Source organism: Rhinopithecus bieti, unplaced genomic scaffold (genome assembly GCF_001698545.2).
Source record: "Rhinopithecus bieti isolate Rb0 unplaced genomic scaffold, ASM169854v2 scaffold_23748, whole genome shotgun sequence".
In the NCBI taxonomy this organism is placed as follows: Eukaryota; Metazoa; Chordata; class Mammalia; order Primates; family Cercopithecidae; genus Rhinopithecus; species Rhinopithecus bieti.
The window spans coordinates 2,462,036-2,479,711 of NW_016811596.1; the positions used below are offsets into that span (position 1 = coordinate 2,462,036).

Genomic DNA, 17,676 nt, shown 5'->3' on the forward strand with positions numbered 1-17,676 from the left:
CCTGCTCAGTCACCTCCTTCCTTAGGCACCCCACACTTTCTCCCATTTCCATTTCTGACCTATAAGATGGCACGCTAACAGCACCCCAACCTCCCCCAACTGCTGCGGTGCTGGTCAGTGCACCCTCATCCCCACCCCAGTCCCTGGCCACTGCAGTCCCAGGCGCCGGACAGAATGACAGCAGCAGCATCCTCTTCAGGTGGGAGCAGCTTTCTGAGGCCACCTGTCTCATTTCTGGACCCCTGGTGGATTTTCTGTGGGGCTGTTGTCAAAAATCCCTTTTTTTTAAAAATAGTTCTCATTTCGTGTTCTACTTGGCTCATAAAATAGCAGAGCCCTGTAATGCTCAGCTCGATGGTAGAAGGAGCCTGGACAAATGTGGCCCCAGGGCTCCCATTCTTAAACCAAGGAGAAAAGAGGGTCTAATAACAAAAACACCACAGGGGCAGGAACACGGAGCTGGGGGTTGAATGTGACTGAACCCCACACCCCCCTCTGTGACTTTCCTGTTGCAGTGACAGCCATAAGCCAAGGCAGGGAGCTGATGTGGGATCTCAACAAGCTGGTTCTGATGCAAGGGTGGGAGATAGGGCTGCTGTCTCACGTGGGCTGGGGCATCGTTAATCCTCTCTTGCCTTTTTCTTCCTGTGTTTAAGTCTCCGGGGTATGGGGGAACCAGTGCTCCCCACAGACCTCCCTCACTCGGCCTTTGCCCTCCAGCCTTTTCACCTCTGGGGCTGGTGAGGGGCTGGGAGGAGAGAGCCCCTATGTCAGACCACAAATCATCTCTGCCAACCCCCAGCAGCCAGAGGAAGAAGAGGACAACTGGAAATCCAAGGGGGCTGTGCCATGCCTTCCTCCCCTAAACCCAGACTCCGGCCGTGGCCTGGACGTGGACAGTCAGAATGGGCTCCTTGGCCCTGCTGCCCTGGAAGGGGCGGGGATAGAACTGTCCCAGGTGTGTGTGGGGACCACCTTCAAGGAGTGGAAGGCTGGCCTGAGGCCACGCGGCTGGGGCGGGGGCTTCTGTCTGCCTGTGCTTCATCGGGGGATGGCTCCACCCAGCCCCTGCACCAATGTGCTCTTCGATTCCCTAAAGAGGCTTCCAGAGAAAAAGGCAGCACAAATCAAGAAAAAACTCAGCAGAAACAAACAGTACACTTTTAATTAAGGACCTGTAGCTGTGCAGGATACAAACATCTGGGCATCAGTGACTTTCCTCTTGCCCCCGTTGGTCTCTAATGGCGGCAGAAGATCCCAGCTGACCACGGCCCCTTTCTCTGGGGTCAGAGGGAGAAGACAGGTACAGTCAGCAGGGGCAGCTGTTGCAGGTGGGAGGGATATTTTCGCACAGGAAAAAACGTCTCCGTGATGACACGGGGTCTCTGTAGTCATGTTGACAGCCTCATGGCCCTTGGCATAATTGATGGTGTGGGGTAGAAGGTGTCTTGGAGTTTGTTTAAGTGGTTGAGAGGGAAGGAGGTGCCACAGACTTGGAGGAACTGGTGCGAAGCCAGGGAGACACAAATCCAGGCAGGGCTGTGGGATGGGTTAGGGAGCAGGGCAGCAGAAGGTGTGACTCAGGCAGAAGGGGCAGGTGACAAGCCCCTGGGCAGGAGCCCTGTGGCCATGGGATCATTTTAAATTGAGACCAGAGGAGGGGAAGGTGACAAGCCCTGGGCAGGAGTCCTGTGGCCATGGGATCATTTTAAATTGAGACCAGAGGGTGAGCAGTCCAGGGCAGCTAACCTTGGCTAGAAAGGGCAGAGGCAGACGGGCCTGCTCTATCTCACCTCTTAAGAAGGTGGGCAGGATGGAGATGCCATAGTGGATGCCACAGTTGCCACAGCCTCCTGCAGAGACCAGGCAGGAAGCCTGGCTCTCAGCCATGCAGGATGGACAGAAAGATTCTATTCCAGGAGGGGAGCTGCCCTGGAATGCCCCAAGGACAGCCAGGACCCACTGTTTCTTCAGGATTCCCCCATTTTCTCCTACGGGACCTAATGCCTGTGCCTGGGTCCTGGCAGCGCTCTGGACTCCACACTCTTCTCCTGGGTTTCACCTTTGTAATAGGATCCCTGTTGACCAGGCCCACGACAAATACTATCTCCAGCGGGCAGGGCAAAGGAAGGGCGCGGTGCCAGGCAGTGGTGTGGTTGTCCATCAGGAAGAGGCCGACTTCTCCCGGTGAAACTGGGCAGACAGAAGGCAGTGAGAAATGAGATCTCGGGGTGGGGAGACTCTCAGAAAGAAAAAGGTGGGACTGACCTTCTGCACAGCAGCAATGGCAGGGCCAAAGGTAGCTTTAACCTCCACACGGGCTCGGATCCAGGCCGGCAGCTTAGCCAGGACAGGGGGCCGGGCATATCGCTGGTCCAGGAGCACTATGCTGGCAAAATCCTTCTGGTGCCTGATGGCCCTGCCTGCACAGGAACAGAGGCTGGGGCTCCGAGTAACACCTGCCTCCCTCACAGCACATTCCCAAGGCGTCCTCTTCCCCTTCCTCAGACTTAAGGACAGAGCAGGCAACCCCCCTTTCCTGTTCTCCCCTTCTCCAGCTCCCATCTGTCCCCCCAGCCGGAGGCAGCTGGGCTCACCTATGGACTGGTTGACGGCCTTCATGCACAGGTTCTCCACCAGATTCTTCCCTGGGGGCGCCTGGCCTGGGGCTCTGGGCTGGGGGTGGAGGGGATGACTCATCAGGACTGTTTCCTGCCTGCAGCTCTCCCTGGGAAAAGACCCTGCCAGGCTTTGGAGCCAGACCAGGAGGCTTCATGGCCAACGCCAGCAGCACGGGCCCAAGTGACATCACAGGGAAGATCAAGAGGGTGTGGAGAGGCATCCGAGCCTCCGGAGGGAGCAGGAGACGCCAGCACAGTGGGGAAGGCCCGGCTGTATCAGCCCTAAGGGCGACACCACTCCCACCCACCGCCCACTCTCCTCTCACCCTCTGCGACACTGGGGTCACTCACGAGGGTTTGATCCAAGTAGGCCATCTTCTCCTGCAGCTCTGGAGACCTGATGTTGGGGAAGGGCATGCCCACCATCACCACACACCTGGGGGGAGGCAGGAGCCCAGGGCGGGTGGACGTCAGGACCTCCCGGGTCATCACCCACATCTCACCAGCTGCTCCGTTCTACCCCTTCCTCAGCCCTCTCCGACAGCGATCAAAGCTTTGACCCTCCCTGCTCTGTACCTACCACCTGGAGAGGACTTGTTCAGCTGAGAGACCCCATCTAGGCCAATGGATTGGGTACTGAAACCGCAATGGCCAGCCTGATTTTCCACCTGCTCTCCCAGGGCCAAACCCAGAGCTGCTGAGCCCCTCCCTCCAGCTGGCTGGTCTGAGCAGTCGCAGCCCAGTTGTGGGCTCTAATGGCAGCAGACACAGGCAGTGGCCCAGCTGCTAGGAGTGACGGCCGGCCACGTATCATAGCCCAGGACAGGAGCAGAACCACTACTTACCGGCCTAGGTTGTCAGAGAAGTTGATCCCTTCACTCATCTTTCCTCCAACAACAGAGAGGAGAAGAGCCCCCGTCACCCCACCTCTCTCCTGGCCACAGGCCTGCGGGAGACACCCAGATGCTGACTTGCCGAGCCAAAGCTTGGATGTCACCCACGTTTCCAGCTGCCACCCCCGCACCCAAGCTCAGCATTAATGCCCGCACCTGAATGCACCTGGAATACGCCAGCAGCACCTGCTCCACCTGGTGCGCGCTCTTAGGTTCCTGGAATATCTGAGAAAGACAGAGGACATCTCCCAGAGACAGGTTCAGGGTGCCAGGTCTCAGGCCTGTTCGTGGCCTTGTGTTTTCTGGCCAGGTGACTGAGAACCTCACAGCCAGGGGCTTTGGGGAAATCCTCTGCAATCAGGGACTGGGAGCAGTGGGGATGAGGAGCCAGAAGCCTGTCCTGACTCGATGAGCACAAGAGCTCCCAGGATGACTCAGCGGCACTGTCCTCAGGAGTGGGAGGGCCGGCTGACAGGCCACTCACCTTCTTCCTGGCAGCCAGGCGGCCCAGCAGGCCACCCTTCTCCCAGTGGGCATGGACCTGGCGCAGGTACTCGTAGGAGGAGAAGAAACAGACCACCCCTCCAGGAACCACGCTGCACAGGTTACAGAGGATGCGACCCGCCTCGTCCATCTAACAAAGGAAGAGAGGAACCCCCATGGAGCCACGTCTCAGTCACCCACAAACCATCTTAACCTGAAACTCAAAAGTGAGGAGAGACCCACGGCAGGACTACAGCCAAGGAGGAGGACTTGGCTCCCCTGGGTGGGAACCACAGGGTGGTAGGTGTCGCTTCCCACCAAACACACTCAGCCGCTGCTGCTGACTGTGCCTTTCTGACACACGTCACAGCACTAGTGTCCCTGGGGGCCTTCCTACTGCCCTGGCACTGAGTCCTCCCGTCTTCACTCCAGGTTCCTGATGGGCACTGCAATGACAATCAGGGGCTGCACGCCCCAGGAGATGCCCCCCAAGCCCTGCATCCCTGCCACCGGCAGGAGCAGATATAACCAAAGGGCAAGAGAGCCAAAGGGAACCGGCAGCTGTCCTCTGCGTGAGGCATCCTCAGGGCATGCCTGGAGGTTTTAAGAATATGTACTTCGCAGCCTAAGGGGTGAGGGGCGGGGAACTCAGACCTTCCTCCATAAGCATCTAAATCGATGCCGCTCATTCTGTGAGGCTCTATAGCGGGTGGCCCCTCCCCACCCCGCCCCAGCCCCATGCAATTTCCCCAACACCTGAAAACACTCAGGGTGGGCCAGCGTGCCCCTGCCCCGGAAAACCCTTTGCTGCCTGAGCCCAGGCTGTGGCACGGAGAGCTAGCTGGGACTGACCATCTGAGGCAGCTCTCTTTTCTGGAATGTGAATTCCAGCGGCTGGTTGGAGATCCCGCTGCAGATGACAAGGGGCAGGATATTGTCTGGAGGGATCACGTGACCTGGTAAGAGCCAGGAAGGGGCAGAAAACTGGAGATGCAGGGGTGCTGTGAGACACAGTGCAGAAACGGCATTTCCCCGCCCCATCTTCCAGCACAGGAGCCGCGACTGACAGCGCTCACCCACCCACCATCGCCAGTCACCCTGGGCAGCAGGAAGCAGGGAGCAGAGCAGGAGAGCCTGGGCGAGCGCACGAAGGGCAAGGGTCCCATCCCGGGGTCTCCCCCGCCCCTGTGCCTTGTTGCAGTAAGAGGTTACACGCAGAAAACAGGGGCCAGAACCTGACCTCTAGCCTGCCCCACCCTGGGCACAGCTCCTCACCACAGGAAAACTCCACCACGCGTTCAGCTTCCACCCCGGCACAGGCCAGCAGCTGCTGCCGGAAGTCAGACACCTGCAGACCAAGGCCACAGCGTCACGGCCCCGTGGCCCCTCAGAGGCCCGCCAGAAAGGAAGCGAGAAGTCTGGGCTAAGAGACAGCAAGTACACACAAACTGAAAGAAGAGGTCAAAGAAAAGGCTGACGGCAAACTAACAAAAAGAAAAATGGTGACCGACACCCACTGCTGAGAGTCTCGTTTAAACTACGTGCAGGAACAGCAAAGGAAATCCAGCAAATCTGGCACAGTCACTCTCAACCCTGGCCATGCAGCAAAATTACAGTGAAAATTTTCAAAAATACACGTGGCCAGGTCCCAGCTCAAACTACTGAATAAGAATCTCCAGGCTTTCACCTGTTAAGATAGGCAAAAATCCAAAAGTAACCACTCTTGTGGAGAAACAGGCATTCCTAGACATTGCTGGTGGGATACAGAATGTCCAATTCTTATGAAGGGGAATTTCACAGTAGTTAACAAATTAAATGTATTTATACTTTTAAACCCAGGATCCCATATTTAGGAGTTTACTGAGACTATACAGCCCACAAATACCAAACAGCATGTGCCCCGGGCCTTTCCCTGTAATCGTGCACCTGCCTATCCAGACAGTACTGGTTGAATGAGCTCCCTACATCTGCCGGACGGAGAACCACGCAGCCCACTAGGGGAGCAATGGTCGGGACAACTGACTAAGATGCCTTCTATGTAAATAAAACAGGAAAGGGAAAAATGAAGACACATTTTTGCTTATTTGGGGAAAAGAAAGACTGCAAGGACAGGCTAGTAAAACTGACTTCCTGTGGGGCGGGGAATGGGCTGGAGAAGGATGAGAGTGAGGCTTTCCTGAATAGATCTTTTATATTAGCTTTGACTTTTGAACCATACAAATATTTACATATTTAAAACTACAAGTCAGAAAAGAAAAAAGCATATTCTAAAATTGAAAAGAAAATGAAACAAAAACAGCCTAGCTCTCTATCAAACGGACAATAGAAGCACACGGAGAGAAGCCTGGTTCCACACGACTTTAGAGCCTAGTGACCAGACATCCTTAGTGGGTCAGACTCTTAAGGGCAAAGAGGAAAGTCAATTTCAATCAGAGAAGTAATATTGGTATTATGATTTCAAAACTTTTAAGTATATTATAGGATAGAGCAGATAAGTATGTTAATGTGCCACAAACGTTCAGGCTTAAGAGTAAAAGAGGTACAATATAAGCTCAAGTAAACAAATGTTTTGATTTTTACTTAGAAATACCAATATGGGCCAGGCGTGGTGCCTCATGCCTGTAATCCCAGCTCTTTGGGATGCCCAAGGCTGGCGGATCACCCGAGTTCGAGACCAGCCTGGCCAACGTGGTAAAACCCCATCTCTACTAAAATTCAAAAATTAGCCGGGTGTGGCGGCACATGCCTGTAATCCCAGCTACTCAGGAGGTTGAGACACGAGAATCGCTTGAACCCAGGAGGCAGAGGTTGCAGAGAGCTGTGATCGGGCCAATGCACTCCAGCCTGGGAGACAGAACAAGACTCTGTCTCAAAAAAAAAAGAAAAAAAAAAAGAAATACCAGCATAGATTCATTCTGAAAACATTTCCTAGATCTGTATACTGAAATGCCCCAGGAGCATGACAAACCCCTAGCACCCACAGCTTGATCTCTAAACATCACTCCCCATTACAAGAACCCAGGGTGGCTTGGAGAAATGAATCCAGTGTGGGGGCAAGGACACCCATGGTGAACCGAGGACATTCTGTTGTGCTGGAGGCAAGACTGACCGGGCCACGGCGAGGACCTGACCTAGCAGGAAGGGGCTGTCACATCAGCTGAGACAACGTGAATGTCAGAAACAATAATGACTATAAACTACTTTAGTATGCTGAATGAAGAGAACTATGAATCTATACATACAAAAATCTAAAAATCAAAAGCTAAGGCAGCTGGGGCTGGGAAGCACTGCTTCAGGATTCCCAGCAGCTTTTCGTCCAGGAGGCCCTTTCCTAGGTGGGAGTCACCACTGTGCAGAGATGCCGTTACATTCATCCCAGTCATGCTCAAAACAGAAAACTGCAAATAACCTGCACATCTAGTGAAACAGGAGCAGCTACATGAAATGCTATATATCTGTGTACCTGGAATCCAGCACAGCTGGGATACTGAAATACGCGCATGCTTGCTGACAAGAAGACAGGTTTATGACCCTCTGCTGCTGAGTGAAAAGAGCTAGTTCCAGTGACAGCACGTGGAGGGAACCGCACTTTTGTTTTGAAAATAGGTATGCACATAAGTAAAAATTATGCCTACAAAGACTATTATATTCATATACATCAAAATGAACCTTTTAAAAGTGGAATCCTAATTTTTTTCCTTGAGTTTCAAACCATAGAACAGCTTTCTCTGGGAGACATGTGATCCTGGGGCTACAGAATGGAGCAGCAGAGGAGTCCCCGCTGCCCCTCCAGTCTAAAAGGCACAGCAGTGAGACAGAATAGCAGTGTCACCCAGTGGACAGCACTGGGCCTGCTTGAGCTGACCCTTTCTGGCTTGGGGCCCCAGGAGAGAATAGGACTGAAAATGCATCTCTCCAAAGCCCCCATCTCATCCCAACACATGGGGCACAAGGGGCTGGGAAAGGTGTCCTTACCGGCTGCATGGTCCCCCCTGCAATGACCACTGCCCGGCACTCCTTCACCACTTGGGCAAAGTGCACAGCTGGATTCAGGAGCAAAAACTTAAGGGTGCTCTGACTGAGGCTGCCTGGAAAAACAGATCGGTGGGGAGGTGAGTGCAAGCAAATAGACACTTCTATTGTCCCAGCAAAGAGGGTCCCCAGGTGAGTCCAGGTCTGAGGTACAAGTGCTAGTGCTTTCTCTTTAAATTAAACACCATTTAATCTCTAGGACAACCAGCCCACAGAGGTGGACCATACTATCCTCTCCATTTTCTTTTTTTTTTTTTTTTTGAGATGGGGTCTCAATCTGTTGTCCAGGCTGGAGTGCAGTGGTGCAATCTCGGCTCCCTGTAACCTCCACCTCCTGGGTTCAAGTGATTTTCCTGCCTCTGCCTCCCAAGTAGCTGGGACTACAGGTGTCCGGCTAATTTTTTGTATTTTTAGTAGAGACGGGGTTTCGCTGTGTTAGCCAGGATGGTCTCAATCTCCTAACCTCGTGATCCACCCGCCTTGGCCTCCCAAAGTGCTGGGATTACAGGCGTGAGCCACTGCGCCCAGCCTATCCTCTCCATTTTCATACAAGGAAACTGAAGTTGAGAAAGAAAACAGTCCAAATCACAAAGCTCATAGATGACAAAACCATGACCCAAACTAAAGCCCATCTGCCCCACAATGCAAGCTTCCCTTTGCCCAAGAGGACTCCCATCCCAGCCCCTCGATCTCCTCCTGTCCACCTCCACTGCTTGCCCAGGTCACAGCAGGCCAGTGCCCACTGCACTGCTTCCTCCGAACCCGGAAGTTCCCAGGATGGAAGGAAAGAATCCTTTCCCACTGCGGCTCCCTGGCTCAGCTTGGCTCCTTCCTGGGAACTGAACCTGGCCAAGAAGCACCTGATTACCTTGGCGGCTAAGGATGACCCGGCCGTCCTGGTTGGCTGTAGTGAGAGCTGCCAGGAAGCCTTCGATGTGCATCAGTGGGGAAGCTGGTCGCGGGGCACCAGCCTGACTCTCATCTGCGGGGGCTGCGGGAGCTGCAGAGCAGAACGGGGAGGAGGCCTCATTGCGGTCAGGTCCACATGCAAGGAACGGACGTCTTTGCCCAGGCTTGCAGCTGGCTCTGCTTGCCCACCCCACTGCCTTACCTTCAGTCGTCCTGGGCTGCAGGCTCTGCAGGAATTGCTGAAACCCAGCCAGTTTGGGCTGCTCCCGGGATGAGAGCACTGCTCCATACCGTTCTGTGAATCCAAAGAGCTGGGTGGAATGAGAGGGAGCAGTGGAGAGGAACGAGGATCAGCCATGAAAGAGAGGCTGGGTGGATCGGAGGCTCTGCCAGACCCAAGACGCCTGCAACACACATCCCACCACCCCAGCAAGGCCCACTGCACCAAGGAGGGTGGAGACGAAGGGGACTCCGGAGTTCCCTGAGAGCAGGGGAGGAAAGCATGGCAAGGGCAGGGGGTCGGGGCACAGGTGGGTCATGTTCAGGACCGTAAGACGTGAGCAGTTACCTTTCTGCTGATCATGCTCTTCTCACAGTATCGCTGCACCTGCAAAAACCAAGCCCAGCTGTAGGCATGTGTGCAAACTGAGCAAGCTGTAATCTTCAAAACAAAACAAAACAAAACAACACACACACACCACTTTTACCACCCAGGCAGCACAACGCAGTGCTACCTTCTGAGGCACCCGGAGCCTTCCTGCCAGCAAGCCTGTCATCCCCTCTCCGAGGCCACCCCCTCCTCTACTGCTCCTGCCCACAATGCAGTGTCTTCCTCAGCGGGGAGACCCTCTTTCCAAGTGTTTCTCAAGTCTAAGAGTGCTCAGTACAATTTAGGTCCCCTTGGCTTTCCTTCCAGGTGACAGAGTTAAAAAAAGGAACTATGAGCAAAGCCACAGAGGAGGTGATGGCTGGGGTCTGCTCAGGGGCTGGGGCAGTGCCACTAAGTCGGTGCATCCAGTATGTGTGGTTTGGGGCCAGATTTCAGCTGGGGATGCAGAGATGGGGAGTTTGGAGCCTTTAAACTGGTTTCTAAAAAGAGTGACATCCTTCGATGAGGATTCCCTTGATGGTGGGTGATGAGACCCATGGGAAGAAGAGAGGAGAAGGAAAGCAAGAGGGGCAGAGGGATGGCGAGGAAGGAGGGCCTGCATGATGTCCCAGCTGTGGCAGAAGCGCAGGGATGGCCGGACTGTCTGAGGGCCGTCGGGCCTGGCGGCTATCACAGGCATGTGGGAGACAAGGGAAGAAAGGCATCAAGGATGACCTGGATCCAGCCTGTCTGGCAGGGATGGTGGCAGTGACAGTGACCCAAATGGGTAATTCAGTGGGAAAGCTGGTTTTAAGAAAAAAAAGACAGGCAGGATGGGATGAATGCGGGGCCCCGACTCAAAGCAGCCAGGTTTGGACGCTGTCTCTGCCGTGTGCTATTGGCTCACTTGGGGGAACACTGTGCTCGCCACCCTCTTGAAGTCACCTCCCTGGGCCTGTTTGCTTTCCTTGCTGGGGCAAAAGAATATCCTAGCTCAGAACCACAGCACATGGCATGCCGCTAGAACACAGGCAGAACCCTGAACCCGGGGGCAGTCACTGTTGCTGATTTGAGTGACAAAGTTGGGGTTCAGGCGGCAGTGGCCATGTTCTATGTGGGGAGTGCCGGGTATGCAGACCTGGAGTGAGCAGAGGTCTGAGGCTGCAACCAGACCCAAGGCCCAAGTGGGAAGATGTGATGAGTTGCACAGAACAAATCAACGTCCTGCTCCCGTCCATAAGCCTGAGAGACTGTGCCAGAAGACGGAGTGAGGTGGCGAGGCCCTGGAGTCTCTATCTGCTCTATGAGGCACCAAGAAGTCTCTTTCTCACCCACCCCTGTCGCCTTCACCCTAAGGGAAGACGACTTTTGTCCCGCGGGCATGCTGCGGATTAAGGGTTAGTACATGTCCCGGATTAAGGGTTAGTACATGTCCCGGATTAAGGGTTAGTACATGTCCACGTTTTGCTTTTTCTTCCTTCTATAGTCTTAACACAGGACTCTACCCACAGTGGTGACAGGAAGGAAACTGGATGTGGAATGTGCAAAGGTGGAAACCTCTACCTTGAACAGGTTGATGTTGTCAATCTGGCTCTGGAAGAGAAAATCGTTGATGGTCTTCAGCTCTGTCCCTGAGAGCAAACACATGAAGGGCCTTGCGAGCTTCACCCTGAGCCTCAGGTTTCAGTCCCAGGGTTAAGCTCGGAAGTGGCTCAGATCAGCTCTGGGCCCTCTGAGGGCAACTCTCTTACCTGTCTGTGAGAGGCTCTGTGTATTGGGATTTTGCTTAATGTTCCCTAAAAGACAGAATGGAAATAGGTCACAATGGTGGTTCTCTGGCCCTTCAACCCTTCCCTATCTTCTCTCCCTCGGCACTGCACATCAAGTGAGAAGAGCATCCCAACTTGAAGGGCTTTGTTCTGTTTTTCGCTATTTATAGCATGCAAAGGACCCACCAAGAGGGCAGGTGGGTCCAGGAGCCTCCCACCTCTGACTCACGTGCTTCCACGTGCAACCCAAAGCCCTGTAAGTTCATGTTTTTCACCCCTTCTCCAGGAGGCCAGGACACAGTAGCCAGACCAATGCATGCAGGGCATGAGACCACACAGGAGCTGCCCAGGACACGTGGGGAGCCTGAGGCAAAGCAGAGCTGGCGGCTCAGAGCAGCAGCACGAGACCAGCTCCCGCTAGAAGCTCCCACAGGCTTTCTGCAGCTTCCACTTCCACAGATGCCTTCCAAGGGGGTGCCCCATCGTACAAGAAGGGGACACGACAGGGTCATGCAAAGAGGCATGGGAGCCGGAGTCAGAAGATCCCAGGCTGGGCTTGGGAACCGTAAGCAGCCCTTGCTCGGAGGTCTAATTTATGCGTCATCAACAAGGATTCAAATGCCAGCACTGCTTTCTCACAGGGCACACAAAACCGCATATGCAAGTGCTTCGAACACCCCACAGCACTATGCCTATCACGGAAACACTGTGTGTTCATATGATGCTATATCCTTACTATCCCCTCAGAGCAGGGCCTGAAATAGAAAGTCCTCAGAACATGGGCAGAGAACCCAAGGGTCTAAAAAAAGCTCAAGTCAGACAACTCAACCAAGCTACAAAGAACAAGAATTTTCTAAATCAATGACCAAGACCCTTCTTTTTTTTTTTTGAGATGGATTCTCACTCTGTTGCCCAGACTGGAGTGCAGTGACACGATCTCGGCTCACTGCAACCTCCGCCTCCCGGGTTTGAGCAAGCAATTCTCTTGTCTCAGCCTCTGGAACAGCTGGGACTACAGGCCACACCAACACTCCCAACTAGTTTTTTTTTGTATTTTTAGTAGAGATAGGGTTTCACCACGTTGGCTAGGTTGGTCTCAAACTCAGGTGAATCACCTGCCTCGGCCTCCCAAGTGCTAGGATTACAAGCGTGAGCCACCGCGCCTGGGCGACCCTTCTTAAAAACAGAGAATTGAAGCGTTCTGATGGGCAACCAAGGAAAAAGCAGCCCGGCAGGTTGTGCAGACCGGGGTCAGCAGGGGATGGGGCTCTCACCCCCCAGCACAGCCACGAATTTCTCCAGCAAATACAGGATCTGCTTCAGGTACATCAGGTTCTTGGCCTTCAAACGCTTCCTGAGAAGAAGCCAATGGACATTAAGCAGTGGTGCCCTGATAGTGACTCAACCCGCCCGCCCCAGTGGAAGCCTTGTGCCCGGTGCCTCTCAAACTGGGTCACAAGCTACAAATCCTTTCCCAGAGAGCAGGTTGGCCATGGCGCCAGGCCTCAGAGCCAGTGGTCAGTCCCCAGCCTTCCAGGTCTGTGTGCAGCACACACCATGATGTGCCCAGGACATGAATGGCACGCAGCTCCACCCCACCACAGCCCAGGCCAGAAGCGGGAACCAAAGTGCTGCCTCTCTGAGGCCGATGCAGGGGGCCGCCAAGGGACTGTCCCACTACCTCAGAGGGTAACACCTCACCCGTATCGCTCCATGTACTGCAGCAGCTGGGAATGGGCCTGGCAGAGCTGGGGAAAGAACACAAACCAGGCTCTGGGCAAGCAGCCGAGGGCTGAGCTGCTGACATCTTAGATTCGCCTAGAAGATGCTGGCCCTGGACACACAGGAAGCCACCAAAGGGAGGAGAGGGGGCTGGGTGCAGACAAAAGGTATAGGTTTCCACAGCCCTTAGGCTGGTGGGAGCTCAGAGAGAGGGGAAGGAAGGGAAGTTTTCCTCCAGCGTCCACTGTGGGTTACAGAAAAGCAAGAGGCTGAATCCCTCAAGTACGGAATCCCCTGCTAGTTTCCACTGGGTTGGGAAAAGACCTGGAGTCTACAAAGAGTGATGGTTCAAGGTCACCATCACATCCCGGCCTCAATTCAACCCAGGCACAGGTCAGCAGAGCTGGTGGGATGTCGTGGGGGGTTTCACAGTCAGAAACCAGTGGGCACACCCCCGCTCCACACTCATGAGCTGCATGAGCTTAGGACACAGCTTGACCATGTCTGAATCTCCAAGTTCTCAATGTAAAACAGGAACACAACCCCCATGGCAGAGTTAGCGTGAAGACCAGAGACACCTGGTGCCATGCATGGCGCACGATAGGTCGGCAGGAGGAGCCTGCACTAATCTTGAGCATTCCTCAATTCAGTTCCCTCCAGGCAACTGCAGTAACGACAAAATCCAACCCTGAGGGGACTTCTGCCTCACTCATGCCATCTCCTTGGCTTACAGAACTGGCTGCTGGCATCCAGGGTTGGAGGGACTCAGGAGCATGGGGGCGGGTAAGGTGCAGGGAAACGAGCCACTCTGCCGTAGCGGGGTCCCCAGGATGCAGTGGAAAGTCATGGTCAGCCTCCGATGAGGTCACTGCCTTGACTTATGCACCCTCTAGCAAGCCCCACCTCTGAAGGAATTCTTGGCCCAGGTGTCTGGAGGAACCATGCAAGTCCCTTTAGCTCACGGCGACCCTGGCCCGGGGAGGGAAGGTCCACACACCTGGGAGCCGCTGACCTCCACGCTGTGCATGCCCGTGATGGTGTCTATCAGGTTATGCGCTTCGTCGATGATCACCACCTGTTCCTGCAGCCGGATGCCAGCAGCCTGCCGAGTGGCGGCATGCAGCAGCATCTGATAGGGCAGCACCACCAGCTGGGAGGGGAGATGAGGCCACCTGAGCAGGGCGGGGCTCCCCTGCAGGAGCCTTGCCTGCCTGACACTGAGCTCCTGATGTGAGTACTTCTATTTTCTGCCTGGACTGTGTAGCGACATTCGAAAAATAGAGTGTAGCAATGGGCAAGCTTGCCTTGAGCTTTAAATGAAAAGCCAATATATGAAACATAGGAAACTGGGGCTGGTCTGAATCCTGAGTAAACCAAGGGCAGGGCTGGGTGAGGGGAACCCCTGCTTAGCCTTGTCCATGTCCTCAAGGTCGCCCCGGAGGCCCCCAAGTTTCTGCGAAACACCTGAAAACCACTGGTGCACCAGGAAGTGGCCCCAGCTTCTGCTCCTGGAGCTGCTATTTCCCAGCTGTGTGACTCTGGAAGAGCCGTCTAACCTCTCTCTGGAAGAGCAAAATAGGGTTGATATATCCTATCTCAAGTGAGGGTTGAGTGGAGCTGGGGTAACAAAAATAAAAGCAACTCTGCAGATCTTTAGGTGTTTGTTGTTAGGCAAGTTTCCAGTTAAAGGAATACTCATGTAAAAAATGAAATACCAGAAAACTGAATGGCTCCATCACTCACGGTTGGTGAGGAAATAAGTCACTTAACTTTTCTGGGCTCCAGTGTCCCCATGCATAGAATTTCACCGGAATACTATTAACATAAAAGCAAAATATGGTCAAAGTGCTCTAAAAATTAAAAAATTGTAAAGATTTTGGGCCATATGATGATATTTGTGTATAAATGCCTACAGCACTAATCTTGCTCTAAAGGCAAACAGACCGGAGGGAAGGCCTGGGACATCACGGGGCCTGGCAGCTTCCCTCCGTTTCTCTGTCAGTGCCCACACAGCTCAGCAGGTACGCTGGTGAGCATTTAGCTGCTGTGCAAAATGGTTACTTAGTTCCCCGAATCTTTTAAAATCTTAAATTTTTTCTGGATTATACAGCATTTTCCACAAGTGATATCCTGTTTCCAAAGTCACTCAAATTAAAGTAGCAAGAAAATAGTGGAACTGCACCCACCAAATAACCATGAGATACTATTTTTGATCTGCTACATTAGCAGTTCTTCCTTCTGTTTAAAAATCAAGAGAATTTGAGGCAGAGAAGACAGTATTCTCACGTGCTCCAGGTAGGTGTATGTTAGGAAAGCTTTCCAGTTACAAAAATGAAAAATAGGAAAACTGAATGGTTCCACCGCTGACATGTGTCATCACATGATAGGCATGGAGGTTGGGAGCATCACTTGGAAAGCCACTTGTAAACAGATTTAAGTACCGCACTCTTCTCGGCTCCTGGCATCCTCTCCCTGTGGTTTCACTAGGAATGCACATGCTTCCTGGCTCCTAAATACTATCCCCAGTAATGCCAATTGGCCCTGCTACCTGGAGCCCCCAAGGGATCCCACGCGCCACCTCCAACTCACGCATCAGGAAAGAATGGGTTAGGTACTGTCAGTCTGAACATAGTAGGTGGCATCCCCCAAAATACAGTGTGATGAAGACTCTCCCCTCATGTCCTAGACCACAGTGAGAGCAAGCGCGGCTTTCCGGCCCTGCAGGGCCCTCACCTGGGCTGCAGGGATGGCAAGGCGGCTCCCGTAATAGGGACAGGCCCGGGCCTCCTTACCAAGGGCCAGCAACTGCTCAATGTCCTTCACCTCTGCCAGGGCCTCATCCCGGAGGAGGCCCATCTGCTCGTGGTTGTAGAAGGGGCAGGCCGCCTGCTTCTCCTGCCTCCTTCTCTTTGGCTTCTCCTCCTCAGCTCCTTTCTTCTTCTCTGAGGGTGGCACAGGCACAAGGAGAGAAAAGAGAGAGGACAGCAACTGTCCATGGGCCCAACAGAGGGTTCCGTAATGCTGAGACCCACTTCCATGGGGTGGGGTCTATAAGACCCTCCCAAGCACTGCCTACAGTCGTCTCACTGGAACACTATTAAGGTTTTACTTTTGTTCTCCAGAAAGAGCCTATAAAATCATCTCCAAACCAGTGATTCCCCGACACTGACCCAGAGAGTAGGAACACTGTTTCCCAAGGGGAGGGGCCTCAGGAAGAACTGGGGTCTCCTCTGCCATTCTTTCTATGAAAGACACTTAATGGTCTTCGGTCACTGCCACCCCCGCCTCACTCTCTCCAGACCGCCTGTGGCTACGCCATGGTCCTGATGGCTACCGTGCCTGCTTCTCTGCATGTCCACACAGCGATCGTTGATAAGCTGCACAGAACCTAGGCTTTTCACGTCTTCATTGACACAAAGGTTCTGCAACAAAGGAGAAAGAGGCAAAGAGATGGTGCTGCCTACATGACATCTAACCAACACAGGTGGACCTGCCCCGCCTCTCCTTTGCCTTCCAGTGATGGGCCGGCCAGGCCAGGGAGGGGGCTGCTCCTCGCACTGGTCTCCCAGGCCTGGACGAGGTCTCCCAGGCCTGGAGGAGGACGACAAAGCTGTGGGGAAACGAGCAGGATGGCCCCTGGTGGAAACACTGGCCACTGTTTACCTGCCGGGAGCCAAGGGAGACCAGTCGAACATCCCTGCCAAAAGGGCTCTTCTTCACCTCATGCACAAACTGGGCCAGCTGGGAGTGTGTCCGACTACAGTAATAAATCTAGCAGAGAGAAACAAAGATGCTTCAAAGAGGAAACCAGAACACCCCATGGCATTCTGTAACGTCAAGGCACGCCAGGGCCTGAGAGGCTGAGGGAAAGGGAGTGGCTCCAAATGCACAAAGCTGAGGCAGGACAGCGATGTCCCACATCAGGCATCTATCGAGGGACCCAGGGGTTCCCAAGTCACCCACAGCTCCAGAAGTTCAAGGGAATGCCCCAAAGGCAGCTCCTTCCACAAGTCAAATCCAGCCTCTAATCAACCACTTTGGAGGGTTGGTCAATCTTAGGACACGGGTGACCATCTCCCGCTGCAAACAGTCCCCACTTGGGGAGGGTGGGTTGTCGGTGGGGGTGGGTGGGGAGTGTGTCACACACATCCCCCAAAGGGAAAAAGGAAGGCTGAGCAGAATACCCTCTCTCTACTCCTCTAAGGCAACAGTGAAGGGAGGAAAAAAGAAAAATACAGAGAAAATACCTACTTCCGACAGAAAACAAAAGTCATAAATCAATGAAACCAAATGGGAGATGTCAGACCACACATAACCCATATCCCTCCATGCAAATCGGAATACGGACAAGGGGAGAAGCACACCATGAGAGACCCAAAGGGTAGGACACTCCTGTCTGTCCTACCCACACCACCCGGGAGAAAGAAAACACCCAGACTTCAGCCCAGAACAGCTGCTCCTCGATGCCCTGGCATGGCAAGCATGGCCCTGCCCCAGGAGAGGTCTCCCCGGCCCCGAACCCAGGAGACGTCTCCCCCGGCCCCGAACCCAGGAGACGTCTCCCCAGGCCCCGAACCCAGGAGAGGTCTCCCCAGGCTCCGAACCCAGGAGAGGTCTCCCTAAGCTCCGAACCCAGGAGAGGTCTCCAGGGTCCACTG

At 53.9% G+C, this 17,676-nt stretch overlaps 1 protein-coding gene across 4 annotated transcripts in view; it reads right to left on the reverse strand.

Annotated features, from left to right (window-relative positions):
- Positions 1-1,139: 1,139 nt before the first annotated feature.
- DDX11 (DEAD/H-box helicase 11) overlaps positions 1,140-17,676 on the reverse strand; it is a 30,145-nt gene continuing 13,608 nt past the window's right edge. For 2 of the 4 annotated variants that reach the window (XM_017894269.1, XM_017894270.1), the window contains exons 7-26: positions 16,682-16,789; positions 16,353-16,440; positions 15,752-15,960; positions 14,016-14,168; positions 12,998-13,044; positions 12,571-12,650; positions 11,279-11,323; positions 11,091-11,158; positions 9,507-9,545; positions 9,141-9,249; positions 8,898-9,029; positions 7,973-8,085; positions 5,273-5,345; positions 4,850-4,953; positions 3,999-4,148; positions 3,671-3,739; positions 3,467-3,567; positions 2,973-3,057; positions 2,598-2,676; positions 1,140-2,423 (exon numbers count right to left, since the gene is read on the reverse strand). In XM_017894269.1, the coding sequence (XP_017749758.1) occupies positions 2,164-2,423; positions 2,598-2,676; positions 2,973-3,057; positions 3,467-3,567; positions 3,671-3,739; positions 3,999-4,148; positions 4,850-4,953; positions 5,273-5,345; positions 7,973-8,085; positions 8,898-9,029; positions 9,141-9,249; positions 9,507-9,545; positions 11,091-11,158; positions 11,279-11,323; positions 12,571-12,650; positions 12,998-13,044; positions 14,016-14,168; positions 15,752-15,960; positions 16,353-16,440; positions 16,682-16,789 (2,112 nt within the window). In that variant the 3' untranslated portion in view covers positions 1,140-2,163. The remainder of the gene's footprint in view (positions 2,424-2,597; positions 2,677-2,972; positions 3,058-3,466; positions 3,568-3,670; positions 3,740-3,998; positions 4,149-4,849; positions 4,954-5,272; positions 5,346-7,972; positions 8,086-8,897; positions 9,030-9,140; positions 9,250-9,506; positions 9,546-11,090; positions 11,159-11,278; positions 11,324-12,570; positions 12,651-12,997; positions 13,045-14,015; positions 14,169-15,751; positions 15,961-16,352; positions 16,441-16,681; positions 16,790-17,676) is intronic. The other 2 variants (XM_017894272.1, XM_017894271.1) reach the window with 2 other exon arrangements.